At 39.6% G+C, this 18399-nt stretch overlaps 1 protein-coding gene across 1 annotated transcript; it reads right to left on the bottom strand.

Annotated features, from left to right (window-relative positions):
- Positions 1-6250: 6250 nt before the first annotated feature.
- cmtr2 (cap methyltransferase 2) lies at positions 6251-15263 on the bottom strand. Its single transcript, XM_042505365.2, has 3 exons — positions 15208-15263; positions 10148-11407; positions 6251-9058 (listed from the first exon to the last, which is right to left on the bottom strand). Exons 2-3 carry the CDS (start codon positions 11396-11398, stop codon positions 8003-8005), a joined length of 2307 nt encoding a protein of 768 aa, XP_042361299.2. The 5' UTR covers positions 11399-11407; positions 15208-15263; the 3' UTR covers positions 6251-8002.
- Positions 15264-18399: the final 3136 nt, after the last annotated feature.

Raw genomic sequence — 18399 nt, 5'->3', positions numbered from 1 at the left:
ATAGAGACTTCCGCTGGCTGAGCTGACAACTTCCGGTTTAGTGTTAACTTGAATAGGAATAAGATGATTTAATCTCTCTTCAAGCTCTTCAAGACTTTCTAGGTGTTTTAAGTGTTATTGGACTAAATGTATTAAATCCTGACAGTGAAATTAGTCATTTTGCAGGAATTGTGATAGTCAAAAAAATTATCCACTGATTTACAGATGTCTATTTTCACAATGTAAGTCTGTGGGTAAGTGTTTTTGGGCCCCATGGCAACACATGTCAGACGCAGAAAATGTAATTTGCCTGTCTCTGACATTCCTTATGCAGCATGTATTAATGGAAAAAGTCATTCTCAAAACGAGTAACAAAAAGCACAAAATCAGAGTCTTAAAGAAAAAACTACTATCAATAAGACAAAAATAAAAAAACCCAAAACAAATAACATTGTCCTTCTTAAAGAGCCAATATTGCCATCCGGAGCGCTATAGTGCTAGCATGGCTTAAAGCAAGAAGAAACTCACTTTAACTTTCTCCTCTTCTCTGTATCGTACCGCAGAGCTGGTGCAGCATCTGGCAAAGCATCTGCCTTACAGTGTCATTAACTGACCAGATAATGTGAAGAGAAATAAAATTACTGAGGTGATGAATTTAAAACTGCTTTGTTTACTGTTTTGTCACTCAGAACTATGACTTATGGAAATTTGCTCGCAGGGGCATTGCACCAAATTCTGGGCCCTATGCATAAGCAGTCACTGTGGGCCCTCGCCCTTCCTCTCTTGGTCCATGTATCGCTCTTGCACCCTTTACAAAAAAAAAAAATTCAATGTCAGTTTGCTTTTTTCCCCTTTCATTTCTTTCTTTTCTTTTTTGGATTTGGGTCTTGTTTGTTGGTGCTCCAGCAGCATAAGCAGTCACACTAGCTACATTTAGTACATCATTTTGTGCCATTAATGGGTGAGAAGGGCCTCAGGGAGCTTCTTTCAACCAATTTATTCAGCCAATTTCAATTTCGTGATGGCACTAATTACTTAGACATAAAAAATTGAAAACAAAACCAAACTTTCCACTGCATGCTTTTTGAGTGCCCCCTCCCACTGGGCCTCTGAGTAATCAGTCTATGATGCCCCTGGATACCAGTCTTGAGTGGTATCAATCTTCTCTAAGTCTCAGCAAGAAAGTGAAGTGTGTTTCCCATAATGTCTTATTATGGGAAATACACTTATTATTTCTTATAATGTATTATTATTTGTGTCTCTAAAATGAGGACTAAACTCTACCAAGGATGACCTGAAACCTTGATTTTGCTTTAGACCCAAGAGGAAACTTAAACCTCTTACTTGCTGTCACAAACTGGCTCAGTGATTGTGACAAGGGGGAGTCCACACAAGACTTAGTAAAGCAATTATAATTTATTAAACTAAGACTTACTTAAATAAACAATGGAGTGTGTAGATCAGCAAAGTCAGTCATGAAAGTGATATATGGATGTGTGTCAGGTGTGATGTAGAGGTGTTGAAGGTGCAATACCAAAAAGTAATGATGCAGATAAATGTCTGAAAGAAGCTTTTATAGCCTGGAAGGCCCGGGTGAGTCCAATCAAGCCAACGATACTTGATACTGTCAGCCAACTGCCTAATGAAGCTGGCCATGTCAGCCTCCAAGACAGTGGGAACGGCATGACACGGAGCGATAAAGAAATTAGTCAGTACAGGGAAGGCCTTGCAAGGCTGTGCTCAATGCTTTGTTTATTATGCTTATAACCCTGACAGGATCAAGAAAACAACAAATAATATACAGAATTGAACAGTGATTTTTGTTATGCTGAGAATTGTTTAGGAATGTTAATACTTTCTTAACTCTTGCCCACTTCTTTTGTCTCACAGATTTGATGAGTTTAGTAACAAAGCGAGACTAACAAGCAAGACAATGTCTCTTAAGATGAGATCACAGAGATAGAAATGACTGACTGAGCTGAATCCCTCTGATGAACACATCGTGCTCTGTGGGGAACACAGCTCTCCTCCTCACAAGTTTCCTGTCCTGCTGCCTTATTTTTGTTACATAACGAGAGTTTCACTTCGCCTGATCTGTCAGCGTCTTTTCTCTGTAGACAGCAGAGCGTGGCGAGTGGCGAGAAAACAAAAACACTTACAGAACCAAAGAGCTAACATAACATTTATATCGTGAATGCTGTTATTTTTTAGCTTTTCCTGCATTTGTCACATTTATACCAACACTCATATTTTGTTGTCAGTGTCTGAAGCTTCATTATTGTAAATATGCATCTTATTCAGTAATGACTCCTTTCACCATATGTACCATCTGAACGCCTTTAATTAAGTCTCTTATATATGGTTTTCTTCTTTGTGAAGGCAACCAGACTTACCTACTAAAATTTCATCACCACTCATATGAACACAGTTCACAAGTTCACCTTCTGATTACTTCATCCACACAGATTGGAGTGTAGTCCGCACACACAGTGTGGTGACACAGAAGAATATTGTACCGAGGACGGATTACATTCCCGGTACACAATACAACCCAATCACTGGTCTCAATCACACACACTCACTCTCTGTCTCACACACACACAACACACAACTTCCTTTTTCCCAAATGCTGACATTTTACAGAAAATTACTGCTCACAATATTTGTTTGCTTTCTTTTCCAGTGTTGCGCGTAAAGAATAAGAAAATCATCAGTGAGTATTAATTTGTCTGGTTAATTGGTTGTGTTCACAGTTGGTGTCCCCAGAGTCAAACAAGCGTCAGACAAGAGAGACGGATTAGTGGAATATGACTTTCAGATTTTCTCTAATCCAGTTTTCTGCTGTAATCCACTAAATCACATCAAAAACTCTGGAGGTATTAAAGTTACTGATGAAAAACCCCTTGGTGAGTTTTGTGTAATAAGGGTGTTTGTTACCGGGTTGACCCAAAATCCTAACCATTATCAGGACCGAACACAGGGGACAACAACCCTACCATCCCCCGACAAAGGATTATTTCACCCCCCAAATCACTATTTGAACATTTACTCACCTTGTGTTACTTTGAATTCGTATAAAAAAAATTAAAAACCAACATATGCATTTTTGCTAAAACCTTACAATTTAAAAAACTTGAAGTGCCCAGGTGCTGTTTTTAAATGTGCCCCTCCTATGAATTCAATTCATAAAGAAATGTCTTAGTTTACCATGGAGGCTTTCCATAGACTGTAAAAATAATGGACATGGATACCAGTACGCCACCCTTTGGTTTGTGGACTGCTACTTTGAAGGCTTGAGTTTGGCATTTCAGTTTTCCTTAAATACACCTAATCTAAAGCATTACAGACGGGTGAGTTAAATAATAATTAATTCCCTGTACAGTTGTCATAACTGTTGAAATGAGCTATAGAGACAAAAGCTATTTTTTGTACTAGGCTGTTGTCATGTTTATTTCTGCTGTAAAGTCATTTTAAAGGCATTTTAACATGGGGGTCTGTGGGGATTGACTTGGTTCAGGAGCCAGCCTCAAGTGGCCATTAGTGGAACTGCAGTTTTTAGAGCTCTGCATTACATAAATTTTTAAGCTCAGGAGGTTGCTGCTTGGCTCTTAGAGATGTGCGACGGTATGACTGCAACTCTGCCCTTTGCCTGTATTTTCTTATTTTGTTTTTATTTTCTGTGCTCGGGATGTTTATGGGTGTGTACCCCCACAGCGCTTAGGTGGGCTCAGGGCTTTATAGAAGGTAATGACCATAAGCAGCAGGCACTAAGGAGACACTGCCAGAGAAAAAAAACACACAAATATAGTTTTATATGTTCTGGTGTTGGTAGCTGACAGCCCTGCATAGTGTGCCTTTAACACTGTGGCTAAATACTGTCAAGATTTATGTTATATCCTGGTTAGTTATATTGTTGGCACACACATACAGACAAAGCAGTGTGCTATCTATCATGTGAAATTAACCTAATGTGGGCACGATCACTTCTATCTTAACATCAAACATCTGGTCAGTTTTTCATTAGCAGGTGCTGGAGATGAAGGCATGCTGAAGGAGATTCCTCAGCATCTTCTTGTGATTCACAGATGCTGAGGAGTCCAGGTTTAATCAAAATGCAACTATCAGCTTCATCGGCACTGCAGGCACTGTACTAATTAGAAATCTACCAGACTTATCCACCAATGCATGTATTACTCTGAGTAAAGCAGCAGAGATATGACTGTGGTATGTTAGACAGTTACAACAGTTATCTCACATTAACAGACACACAGGGTATAATCACATTACTTCTTGTGCCATAATCCTTGGCAAGGACCCGAGGTTTAGTCCAAAGTCAAACTGAATAATGACCACCATATGCATGAGTACATCAGCACACATCAGGCTGTGCCAAAGTACTGTGTATCTGCAGTCCCATCATACAAGCTCAATATTCCTCACTATAGAAATGAGCTCAACCTTTAACCTACTGAAGCACATGACAGACTTAGTGGGAATCTGATAAAACCTCTAAGAACCCTAAAAAAACTATTTGGATGTATCTCATTGTGCGTCTGAATTCTCATATACATGCATATTAACTTCAAATATAAAGTCTTCACCAAAACACTCAGATTTTCAAATCAGCAGGACGATTAGTTACAGAATCACTGGGGCTGGTTATCATTCAAAAAAATTACGATACCAGTACCAACACCATTACATCATTTGACCATCATGAGAATGTAAGCAATTGCATAACAGGCCACCAACAATCCTCCCCATCCAAATTATTTTCATACAAATAGATTTTGTACATGTTCAAATTAGTCAAATAGTTAAATTAATTAATTAAATGACTGTACAAATAACTCAGTTGATTCACTGTGCACGACCTCACCACACCACAATCTTTGTGTTTCAGCTGCTGCAGTGGTGGGTGGATTACTGAACAGGCCTACTGGGCAGAGGCCTGAAGTGTCAGGAGTCCCCTCGCCTTCACCTGCAAAATGTCAAATAGAAACGTACCAACCATGAAGAGCCTCAAAATGACCACAAAAAGACCACAAAGAGATGCAAAGGAACTGCAAGACATAAAATTACCCCCCAAAAAAATCAGCTCAAGGAGACACAAAATCACAAGTTGTTTTATGACTACAAAGAGACGCAAAACAACGTAAAGAAAAGGCAAAAGTTGTGTGTCTTATTCTGATGTAGGAGAGGTGGTGGGGCCTTTTATAAATCTCTGCCCAGGGGCCCATTGTCTCATTATCCACCCATGGTAGTGGGCCAATCACACATAATATCAAAATCTAAGAATGCTTGTGGTGATTGGCTGCAAGCAAAACCATATAAATAATCTTTAGAAATAAGATAATAAAATCTGGATTAAAACATTTTGAATGCAAGATTTGTTTGGAAAAGTTTCAATGCAACTGGTTTCTGGATTTTTTTGGTTGGTATCTTAAAGTTATCAAGTACTAAGTAGAGTAGGTAGGCGATCTGTTTATTCCCCACATTATACTTCACTCTACTAAAAATTAGCTACCATTTCTGAAACCGCATCTGAAGATGTTTGCTTTTGTGTTAAACAGAAATAAATCACAAGCTTTTCTTTAGAAAAATCACTAAATTTCTTCTGAATAATCAGAATTCAGACAGGAATTAAAATGAACCATTCATCATGAGATCTAAATTTGACTCCAGCACACTGTGTTGATTTCACAGAAGAAAATCACTTTAAAAAATTACTTGATTTTAAATGACTTAAAATCACTTAAGAATGGTTTCAAAATACATTTTAGCCATGGGGGGGGGGGTTCTGTAGGAACACCAGGGGCATGTTCAATGAGAAAACTCAAAACAATTTTTATTTGAGTTCTGGGTTGAACAAGCAGTGTGAAACAGGCTTTGAGGTACATTGTTTTTCTCTTTTGATGGGTGTGTCAGAGCAGGGACATGTTTAAAACCAAATCCTGGTAGATCTTTACTTATTATAGGCCACATATACTTTTTGTTTTTATTTCACACTTAACCAATGTTTCCTATAGCAAGCCCCTCTGAGCTGATTTGAATTGAATTGAACCCCACCATACTTTAAGGCAGAGTGCCAGCGCAACCAAACATGGTGTTCAACGCACCACCATTTCTGTTTAAATAAATGTTTTGCAACATTTTGTTGGGGCTAAACACATGCTGGGCTTCAACCAACACGCAGATTTCCACATTTTCAATATTTGAGGATGCTGAGACCAAATGTGTCAGGGAACAAAAAGAATTAGACATCACATCATTGGTTAGTGTACATTTTTATTATTTTTGTCAGAAAATAAACTCCTTAATTACACTGTACTGACATGATAAACCAGAAAATAAAAACTACAAAAAAGCAATTACAGCATACCTTTACTGAAGCTAATAAGTGTTTTTCTTTTTCTCAACAGCTCCTCAGTCCCTCATACAGTATAAATGCACGCAGGCTGTCCTTTCATATGTGGACAGTTAGGTAGACACAAAAGAGAGAAGTAAGTTGTTAAACAGTGTGTCGCCTGTTAGCTACATGATAGCAAAAAGCCTAAAAAAATCATCCTGGGATGAAATCATGTGTTAAAAAACACATCAGGCACTTCAGAGTGAGACTCCAGGGTCTTTGTGATGTGTATTTCAAAAAAAGCCATCTGTGACTGACAGGAGGTTTGGTGCTGAGGGTCGGACTATTGTTTATTCATCCTCCTTGAAATCCTCAGTGAATTCAGTCATGGATGAGTTCTGCTGATCAAGTTCTGTAAGTAATTTGCATTTTCATGCACTACAAGTCTGTATCATCAGACAATGTTGTTCTCGCCCGCAGGTTGTCAGAAGGTTTGTGCGTAGCACACTTTCATTCTGCTGGAACTGAAATAAAAAAAATGTTTTTGAGACATTACTGGTGATGTGAGGGCTTATGTTACAGTATTCACAGGGTTCCTACAGCTTAAGGCAAGTTCAGTTTAAGGCCTTTTTAAATGTGTTTTTATTGCTACTTCGAATTAAATTTAATACCAATTTTACAATCACCAAAACTAAGGGAAAACCACACGAACCGACATCAATACTTAGGAGTACGGTCAGTTTTGCCCAAATGTTTAGTGAAACATAAAATATGACTTTTTTGTTAGTTAAGTTAAAAAGTTAGATGATCTGCTTCAAATGCTGGAAAACAGAACACATGGAAAACAATGATGATATTATTTTATCATAAAACTAATATTTTAATTTGCCTTGAAAAAAATGCTTGTTCATTTTGTCATGTGTTTGGATGTGATAAATATATGAGTTTGATCTACATGGCGTTAATGCAAGAGGCACTCAGCAAATAATAAAAAAAAACAAAAAAAACACTGAGATTTTACAATGTAATGCCAGGAGAAAACTATTCGTAATATCCACCTTCCATGGCGTTTAATATGTGTCAGACTTTTAAAAGTTTAGTTTTATACAATTTAATGCCATTAAAGTCTTATATTTACATTATTAACTTCCAAGGCTTTTTTAGAAGCTGCAGGAACCCTGATTTAACATCACAGGTTGGACTTCTGCATTAAAGCCCCTCTGATTGGTGTGGTAGATGTTATTATCAGATTTTTGCTTATCAGAGATGAGCGTACTTGTAATGTCATTTGATGCACTCTGTTGGGGCGAAAGAGAACAAGATTAAAAATAACAAATCTCGAGATGCAAGTGTATCAGTCCTCTGTAGCTCACTCCTTATCTCAGCTTGAGTTTAGCCAAGGAGTCAGAGGCTACGTTAGCGGCCACAAGCATAAAGACTCAAATCTGGGACTGCATTGTGGTTCTGCTGCATCAATTGGGATCCTTTCCTTAAAACTGTCCATTGTGACCAGCCTATGATCATGACACTAAAGCAGTGCAAAAGTACTCATTTAGCATTAGCTAGTATTAGCATACAAAAAGGATTCTGCTCATTCAACAAAGGATAAAACAGACCGCGACATAATGACAGCTTCTGAGGCGATACCCCGGAGTCACAGCTCACTAAACTGCACTATGACTGCATGAGCAAATGCAGCTTCTGCTGGATGATTTCAGAGTTCATGGTCCGCAGGAACTCAGTCAGTCCTCCTGTGAGCAGCTCCTCCATGGGAACAAACTGCAGCACCTGTCTGTCACACCCAGACGGCTGATTTTTACCTGAGTCCTCCTTCCCTCTTAACAACTGACCCATGCAGTGATGGACGTCAGTGAGAACAGGGAGTATTCGTGCAGCAGCTTCAGGGCAGAATCCAACACACACAAGCACTGTCCCAATGAAGCCTGAGGGGGGCGGACACCTGAACGTGACTGAGCAAAAACAAACATGTAAGCAGTACACAACAGCTGCGGTGACACGGGTGAGTGCAGACAACACAGGCAGCAGCAGCGCATCCCCAGAGTTCAGGGTCTGCAGGGAAAACACAACGCAACCTAAGAGCTGCTGCTGGTACAGCGGCTCCCCGTCGTGCAGCGTGCTGGAGACTGTTTGAGGAAGTGAAGGCTCTGCAGAAAATGTTAAGACTAAATCCTTTACTTTGCTGTCACAAGCATCCCACACTGGGCGGCTGCCAAACACCAGACACTGTCTCTGCTTTTTGTTCCCATCACTCTCAGCTGTGATGACGCAAAGACCTGCAACGTCAGACAAGATGGACGACGTGTAGGCCACATGGCAAGAGTTACAGAGAGGTAAGTGAGTCCAATCTACTGCTGTGTCCATCAGAGCTTCATTCAAATGGTTTAACAATCCTCCTTCACAGAACGGAGAGTTTCTGAGAGCAGGCAGTGCAGCCCCAATGATAACATACCATGAATCCACATGACACCCAGTGAGGGGTCCTTCGAGCATGCAGCCTGTCCCGCCGGCTTCAGTGCGGTGCCGCTGTATCCAGGTGGCATGGCAACCCCTCTCGATGCGCTCCCTCCAGGTTAGGTTCTGCAATTCCCTCCGCTCGTTGAAGGAGCCTGTTTGCTTTTTCTGTCCCAGAGGTCGCCCCGCTGAGACGCTGCAACACGCGGGACTCACTGTGTTGCGAGAGATCCATCGACTCCGTTGAAGGAAGGTCACCTACACACAAAGACACTTGATGAAGTTTTATTCTAGACCTTTCCAAAGCTTAAATTGCTTTGAGCACCACTGCCAAGTTACTATACATTTGACCTCTATTACCACATAAGTCACGCAACTGATATCTATAATGTACCAACTGAAGGACACTTTTTTTTAATCAGAGGTTCTTCATCTACTTGAAGCTGAAAATGGGAACAGAGGGGAGGGCTCCACATAGGTTTGTAAAATGTCAAAGACGAATTGTTTTTAAAAAGATTTAAATTCAAATAAAGTCAGTTTGAACATGAGCACTATGGACGAATCATTGATCACCCTTTTCATGTTTAACAAAAGAGACAGTTGAGATTTTACAATGATGATGGTTTGCAGAAATGTGATAAATTAGTTGGAAGGATGCTACAAACATCCATGGCCATGCTTAGTCCTGTCAAACTTAGCTGTACTATCAATAAAAGGGAAAATGCCACCAAAAACCATTTAAGGGCATTTCTAGATCCATTAATGGCACATTGTCAGTGTGGAAATGAGGCTTCTGCATGTGCTCCACAATGACCAATATTTATAAAACAGGAACAGGCTTACACACGGCTTTATAAATCTGCCAAAAACAATGCATTTGCATATTTCTGACATTGTGCATACACACAGTTTTAGTCTTGAATCTACACAGAGTTTTTTGCATCTGACCCCTGTACTTCTGCTCTGCTGAGGTCTCAATTTTTTGAGATCTGTGTTCAGTTTCAGTTAAATCTGTTCAGGTTAGGTGCACATTTTTTCAGTCTTTTCTGGCCATTTAGAATGAACTGAATTCAAAATTGGATTGAGCAAAAGGGCCACATTTTTTTGGCGTAATATTCAGGCCAACGTGGCTTAAAAGTCCCTATAATGCCCAGAAATAGAAAATAAAAGTTACAAATTAATGACAACAGAACGTACTCCATGTGCTGATGTGGTATGTTGAAAAGCTTTACAGCAAATAAATGGACCTTTATGTTAAATCGTCTTCTCGGCTGCTGTTTCAGTGATCAAGAATGAACTTTAAAGCTCAGTAACATGACCAGTTCACGGACTCAACAGACATGCTACCTGGAAGCGCTGCAGGTATTCCTGAGCCGTGCAGTCCCTGATGTGGTCGAGCCGCTGCCTCTGCTCGGTGCTCATTCCTTCAAACAGGCGGAGGTTTTCTGTGATGGTCTCCACCTGAAGCGTGTGGAAGTATGAGCACACTTCCTCATGCTGTTTCAAAAACGACTCTGGGATAAGTGAGTTTGGGAAAAGTGCCTCTCGGTCAGCAAGATGTGGCCCGTAGTTACGAATCAGTTTGGAGAGCAGAGGCCTCACAGCATCCTTGCCGTCGTAGTTCAGACAAACAACGTAAACCTCAGAGTTGCCCGCCTTGCTGGTGGCGGGTTTGTAGACGTTGACGGAGTGGAAACAGCAGCTCAGCAGGTACATGAGGCAGACGGAGGAGTGTTCATACAGCGTGAACATCTTCAGTACAAAGGAGCCACCGGGGCTCAGGAGCAGCAGTGCAGCTGTGACCTCGCAGTAATGCAGTGACGCCACCAGCGCCTCCTGCTCGTCTGGCTTCTCCTGACAGTCAAAACTACCATCTGCTGTCACCACATCAACTCTACGCATGTTTGCCACGAATGTCTGCAGCTCCAGCAAATGTTTCTGGATCATGATGTTGCCTGTGTTGTCTGAGCCAAAGAACCACCAGGGCAGCGTGTTCGCAATTAACCGATCGTCTGCGATTGTCGTGCTGCCACCGTTGGCCTCGTGATACGGGTTGAGAGTGTTGGCGGCCCAGCTCCAGTCACAGTAGCGTGTGGACTCGCTGGTTTTGATGTAATGGTTCAGAGCGGTTATAAAGGCCCCTGGAGCTTCACACAGATGGACCGTGTTCAGCTCTCCATTTTGAAGAGCCTCCTCTGGGAGAAGATTAAAGGTTCCCAGGATCTCAGAGAACTTGCACCACGCCTGAGTGCAGATCTCCGCGTTGGCAGCAGAGCGCACGGCAGCAATCACCTTCCCGGCCCGATTGGTGGAGTTTGTGTGCTGATGCCAGACCTGGACGTTCTTGTCACTGAGCTGGTTCTTTACATCATTCAGCGATGCCTTCAGGGCCTGCAGCCGGCCGTGCTCCTCCGCAGAGTGTCTGAGAGCAACGTTTGGGTCGGGGATGCACCACTGCCCATTGGAAGGTTTCTCATAAGTTCTAACTTTACTAAAAAGACTTTGAATCTCAGTCAGTGTTTCAGAGTCAAACGCCACCATGTTGTTGAACTGCTGCAGCTTGCCGACTTTCCTCCTGGTCCCGTGGCCTGAGCTCATCCTCCACACCTGTTGTAGTGGGACAACAAGAGGAAATGCTCTGATTAAAATAATTCACCCTGTGCCTTGATGTAATCCACCAGAAGGCACAAGGCACAGGTAGAGTCAATCCTACAAACAGCAACGAGAACATTTCACAGTGAATTATACCGAGACGCAGCTCTGCAACCCTTCATTTTTCTCTACATGCATGAGTGGTGTTGAATTACTAATGTTGACTCATTATGATGGGGTGCCCTCAGGCATTGGGGGAGACTGTAAATACTGGTGATTACCTCACCAGGCCGGAGCTTCACCCAACCAGAATAACAAGAGATTTTCTACATCACTACAACAATACACGGTCTCCTCTAATAAGACACGAAAGTAACAAAATATGGACATGCAAACACTGGAGTATTGACATTATCAACATTTCCATGTGACGATCACATGATGGCCAAAGTGAAAGATTCTGTTGCTGTACTGTGAAGACCAGGTATCTCCAAATTTTCATAAAACAGCCCAGTTTTCAGCTTTGCTCATATATCGCTTTTATTCTTTCATTCACTATCCGTAAACGGTTATCCTATTGAGGGTCACGGGGGGGCTGAAGCCTATTGCAGCTGACATTAGGTGAAAGGCGGGGCACAAAGCCCACCAGACTATGACAGGACAGACAAATGAAGGCACACCGACAACCATTCACACTCATTCACACCTCTAGCCAATGTAGAGTCCCCAATTAACCTAACCTGCATGTCTTTGGACTGTGGAAGAAAGTATATAAATATAAATCTATGTACACTGTACACTACATTAGTCACAATACAATAATATTACCATTTTAAACGTTTTCTGATATGCTGAGAACTTTTCGTCAGTAAATTATAAGAAAAAAATGCCAACATCTGTTTGCTTTTTTAAATAAGGTTGTCACTTTTATTGCAGTAAAATGTATTTGGCACCAAATGCCAATATGACATCAGAAAGATGTTGGACTCTTATATTAGACAAACTTCAAATTTTGGTTGAAAGAAACTTGTGTTGAAGATATTTGAAATGTCTGGACGTCAACATGTTTGGAAGACGTTGCATTTTGCTTACTTAACAACACAACTTATAAATATCAACACTATCTATCGTCAGTATTTTATATCAAATTGATGTAGGCATTAGAAGTTGTCCTGGCATTGAATTTTGGTCAAAACCTAAATTTAGCCAAATATTTACATCTAACAACATTGGTGACAAGCTGGGTAGTGGACTGACTGAAAAAGCAACTGATTTTATTAGGCTACCAAAAATTTTATTTGTATTTGCAATATTAACCATTTATATAATTAAAAAAGTACTACTTGGCATTCATGTATCAAAACAATATTGCCATGCAAAATACGAAAATACTGTACAGCATCATTTTTTTTCTCCCAACTCTACTGTGCATATTAGTTAAATCTTAATGTTCTACCTTTGTCCACCGTTGCTGTCCTTTTTTTTAGCTGTATGTCCGTTACAGCACAAATGCATGGAGAGCAAACAGAAAAAACAGAGTTCGATTCATTGTAAGTGTACAAAACTTGGCAAATAAAGCTGATTCTGATCTGTTTATCTTAAAACAAAGAGGAATTTTATCAGTGCCCGAAGGAACATTTAACTCCTCTGGTTTACTGAGAGGAAATTTGAAACAGGTTGTTTCACAAGAACAGTTACATTGTGTTTGTTTACTACAGTGTTGCTGAAGCAGGAGGATGGGCATCAGTCTGCGATGGTAATACCTTTTACCAAACCATTACAGTGTTCTAACAAAACGCTTTTAACTATTCATGTGGTTATTGAGCAATTTCAAATTCATGACATAAAAATGATTTACAGTCAGAATCAAATTAACCCCAGAGCTAATCCTCTGCTCATGTGGACATGATTTAGATGACAACACTGGGCAGGGGAGCACATTTCTGGGTCATTTCTTGATTAGTCTACAGTGACTCAGTGATGAATGGCGATATATTGTGTACAGCTCATGACAGCGCATTCATCAACTATTCCTCATCAATCATATTGTTGAGCGCCGCTTGTGCGTATGAAAGTCATCGCCTGCGTGTTGTGTTCGTTCAGCTGCTGTTCACATAAACGGGCAAGAAAACAGCCTGATGTTACTGTTTTATCCATGCAAGAGATTTCGGAAGATGATTAAGAGACTAGAAATTAAGTTATACATTAAGTGATAATAATAATTAGTCTAACTTTATCATCTCGGATGTGCTATAAGACTATAAAGAATCATTTGAGCGCTCTGTTGTGGCAGCAATGGTAGTAAATTAAAGGTTAAAATAAAAGACATACTGACAAATGAGCACTAACTTAGCATAAGTTACAAGCTTGCCCAAGTAGGTACAAGCTCTTGAAAATCTGTGCCAATACATCTACTCCATCAAAAATGTATTGATTATTAATTGATTTATGCTTTTAAGTAGCTTGTCATGTACTTATGGTACTTATGCTAATAAATATTGTAGTCTAAATCAGGCGTCTTCAATGATTTTTTAGGACAAAAAATCCTTAGCTGAAAGAGAGGCGAAGCTGGGACGCCCCACTACATATGCTTTATAAAACTGAGCTGCACTTGAGGTAATTTGCGGATTATTTTTGGGTCTCCTCTCATCTGCAATTGTCTGTAGCTATTAAGTCAGCAGCAGTTGCAGCATGGCTTGGTGTGTTAGCCTCCCTCTTTGCATCATCGCTAGTGGTTTCTAAGAAAAGTTACAAAACCATCCATTGTGGCTTACCTGACTGTCCGCACACTTGGAATCATAATATAGCAAATTGGACAATATGTATCAATAGTACGTTACTGTTAACCCTTAAGTGCACTATGCTATTAGGGGTAGGTGCTGCACACTAGCTCAGGTGACTGCACAAGGATCAATGGGTAACAGCTGACCGACCATTTGTATTGTGCCTACTGTAATTAGAACAAGTTTGTTTGGAATAGACCAAGTTAACCTCGCTATTAATATGTTGTACTCATGTCAATGTTAAAGATATATTTAAATAAATTAAAACACACACACACACAACAAGAAAACAACCTTGATATATAACTTAATATAAAATTTCAACCAATAATTTGACAGCCCCGATGCAGTAACTCTGAGGACACAGGAGGTCACAGACCCCCTGTTGAAGACAAAGGGCATAAACATAAACCAGCATATTACCCAAGAATAAAGTTTAAGTGTATATCCCACTCATTCACAACATGTTTTTCTATTGCAGGTGAAAACACAACAACAATTTTAAAAAATAATGGCAAATAACGAGTTATCGCATGCTAGAAACACAATAAATGATATTGAACTATAAACCAGAGAATAATTTCTCTCTCTGACTGACAGCTGTAGTTACGTAACAGAAAGGACATTATGGTTTTCCTTTCCGCCAGCAGCAGGAACTGGCATGCTTTGTAACTGATATTGATAATAATTTCCTGCAAATTCTGTATTCGCATCCTATTTACTTGCTGAGAGGTATTTCAGACAAACAGCCTCACAGCAGCTCCATGTTTCAGACTGTCAGGACAGTGAAAATACCTCTGCCTGATAAATGTTTTGTTAACACAGAAGTTTGCTCTCAGCTGAAGCTGAATGGGACGCTTCCTACAGTCGCAGCGTTTATGGGCCGAGTTTTGTCTCCTAAAAGCCGCCGTGAGTGAATTTTCTGACCCGCTGTGTGACTGAAGTCTCTCTGAGTTAATCTATACAGTGGCAGGAGCTGTCTGTCAGTATGAGAGACTGGAGCACACTGAAAAACACTCAAAACAAACTCACCGGACTGCAGCTGCTGCGAGCGGACGGAAACACGCGTTCACGTGACTCAGGCGAGCACCGCGCATGCTCCCAGCTCAGAGGGTGGGGCTTCTTTTAAAGGAGTAGGTTCCTTTTTTAGTAACAAAAAACAAAAAAGAAGAATAGAGATGATTTTTGTGCTCATAATTATCTCTACTCAAATAATGTAAAAACAATTCATTTTTTATTTTAAATCCATAGCCTACTCTTCATTTATCATTTTACACATCATTTTACACTCTCACTCTTGTAAAAATAGCAGTACCACCAGGGTAAAAAGTAAAAGTCATGCATACAAAATTGCACCGAGGTTAAAGTATGTTGAAAAATGCAGAAAAATCCATATCAGAAGAATATAGCCCACTATATTATATTATTAATTATATTATGTGAATATAATTAAGCTATTGATGCATTTATGTGTAGCTACATTACTGTAATGTTGCAAATGGCGAAAATGGAGCTAATTTTAATAACTTAACATACTGCTGAGTAGGTTGTGACTGTTCCCCCAGGATCAATAAAGTTTCATCTTAAACTATGATATCACAATCAGAATTTATTTGTTGATTATATGTACATATTTCATCTGAATCCGCAAAAGAATTGAAATTGGGGTACAATATAGATAGTACAATATTTGCCTCTGAATTGTGATGGCGTAAGCATAATATATTGCAGAGTAATGTAATATAATGTAAGGTTATTTTATATTACATTGCCATGCCATGATCCTGCTTGATGCGACCTTCTACTGCCATTATCGTGCCTCCACTATCAATATACACATGTGACTCTTTGCAATACACACAATATCTGCACGTAACATCACATGCTATCACAGAGTGCATTTAATACATTTACCCCTACCACTATTGTAATACGACATGCTATTGTTACCGTTATTGCTGTGCATGTCTCCCCCTCTCTCTTCCCCTCTCTCTTTCTGTTTCTTTTTTGTCATTATTGTAATTAATTGTTATTTATGACATCTATTGCATGTCTATCCATCCTGGAAGAGGGATCCCTCTTCAGTCGCTCTTTCTGAGGTTTCTTCCATTTTTTCCCCCTGTTACAGGGTTTTTTGGAGGAGTTTTTTGCTTAGGACAGGGGGATGTCATATGCTGTAAAGCCCTCTGAGGCAAACTGTGTTTTGTGATAATGGGCTTTATAAATAAAATTGATTTGTATATTCTATTATATTCTATTCTATTCTATTCTATTATATTATATTATATTATGTTACATTATATTGTATCAAAAACTGAGCTCTATATTGTTTTACAAAATAACCTGGCTCAGAGACGTTGGTGGGCGTTACACCATCTTGTCTGCAGCCAGCTTCTCTGGGATGTTTGGAAAGATAGAGATTTACAGCTGATTGAGTCAGTGTGAGTCTGTGAAATTAGTTTGAACCTAAAATGTGTCATGTATTCTGAAATACATATTAGGAAAACGTAAAAATCAGTAATTGTGAAAGGATGATATTACCAAGAAGATAAAACCAGATTTGTTCAGATCAAACAAATTAATCTTTCAGGTATCTTTTAGCTTGAACCCACTATTACAGAACAACAAATCAAATTTATTAGCAAATGATCTTGTAAGATCTAAAACAGAATGCTATTCTTTTCTTTGGTGTTATATTTTATTCACTGCTTTAAATTTTGTGGATGCATGAACGTAGCTTATAACTTCATAGACTCCATTATACGAAAATAAGAGAATTACTATTTATAGCAATATCTCTGTTGCTGTATAACTTTCATTTATTTTCTGGGTGAATTTAGAGGAATCGGAGTCTTTGCCGTTGAATAAACTGTATGATCCTCTATTCAGTTGGATTTGCTTATGTGTGCATCTTTCCACTCAGATTATCCACAGTGAACTGATCTGTGTCACCATGTTATATAATTATTAGAGCTCTCGACTGTGAGCTGATGGAAACTGTTTTAATGCCATGATGTTTGAATGGGCTTCACAAACTGTTTGTATCTCAACATTCACTTTTATCTCCTTTCCAATTTACTATAGATCTCATATGCTGCGATGGAAAGATTATTCAGGCTTTAATAAGAAATGTGTGACTAAGTGAAAACAGGACACTCACAGAAGAAGTCTCATACATAAATAATGGACCTTTGGGATATCCAGGTGCAATTAAGATTTCCAAAAATGGGAGGTGTAAACATTTTGTTGTCCGATTTATTTCTATAACAGTGACACCTCTTGCAATATTAATTTGTGCATTGAGGAGTTACCTTTCTATTTATATCTCAATGCTCCCACATGTACTATCCAAATGTAGGTGGATGAATGCAGTCAATTCAGGCAGCTGTTTTAAGAGTTTTGGGGAGAATAAATGGCTAGTTTTGAAATGCCGATGAGAGTTATGAAGATTAAAAGTCTGAAGACGGGTTATGAAGGCAAACAAAACAAGAAAAACTTTTGTGTACAAGCTAACTGCTTGATTGGAATAATCTATTTACATGTCTGCAGCTCTATCAACCAGGCCTGACCTGAAGATACTTTCATTAAATTGGTTTATTAGGAAAGTGGTTAAAAGGCGTTTTAATGGGATTTCATGTTAGTAGGTATATAGAGTTATCTAAAAAATGAAAATAAACACAGGCCCTAGGGGGACAAGCAAAGCTCTGAGTTTACAGTATTCAAATCAAATGCAACAACATATATATCACAATTGATATTAAAAAGATTGTGAGTTTTAAAGGTCGTGTGTGACTGCAAATGGGAAGAGAGACAGACAGCATCCATACTCCATGTGGTATATTACTCCTAAAGGGCAGCCACTCTCCGTTTCCCTCGAGCATGCAGCTCACTCAGGTGTCCTAACAAACCCACTGTGTGACTCGGCCAGTGACGCCAGTCTTTTTAAAGGTGCCCTGAAAAAAAATAACTCAGCCAGTTAGCCTCACTTTAGATGTTGTGCCATTGCATTTTACATTTTGTAATTTCGGAGACGTCTTCCAGGTCTTTATGAATGGATAGAAGAAACTGGAGCTCAGTGAGTGCTTCAATTTTTGACAAAATCACATCTCCAGAACGTCTCAACTTCCACGTCTCTCCATGTGATTAGAATACAGCAGAGCAGCAGAATTTCTTGCTGACCGGCGGCTGCACCGCATTTAACATATCAGGGAGCCTCTGCGTCCA

Source organism: Plectropomus leopardus, chromosome 1 (genome assembly GCF_026936395.1).
Source record: "Plectropomus leopardus strain MGB_pleo_1.0 chromosome 1, ASM2693639v1, whole genome shotgun sequence".
NCBI lineage: Eukaryota > Metazoa > Chordata > Actinopteri > Perciformes > Serranidae > Plectropomus > Plectropomus leopardus.
The sequence above is the reverse complement of the archived record's forward strand: the minus strand, read 5'-3'. Positions and strand labels throughout refer to the sequence as shown.

What these genes read in the sequence shown, in the direction of transcription:
- cmtr2 (XM_042505365.2), bottom strand. Translation starts at nt 11,398, where the DNA reads ATGAGCTCAGGCCACGGGACCAGGAGGAAAGTCGGCAAGCTGCAGCAG. An exon ending in AATACCTGCAGCGCTTCCAG is followed by an intron (nt 9,059 to 10,147) that starts GTAGCATGTCTG and finishes CTTTGTGTGTAG; the next exon opens with GTGACCTTCCTTCAACGGAG.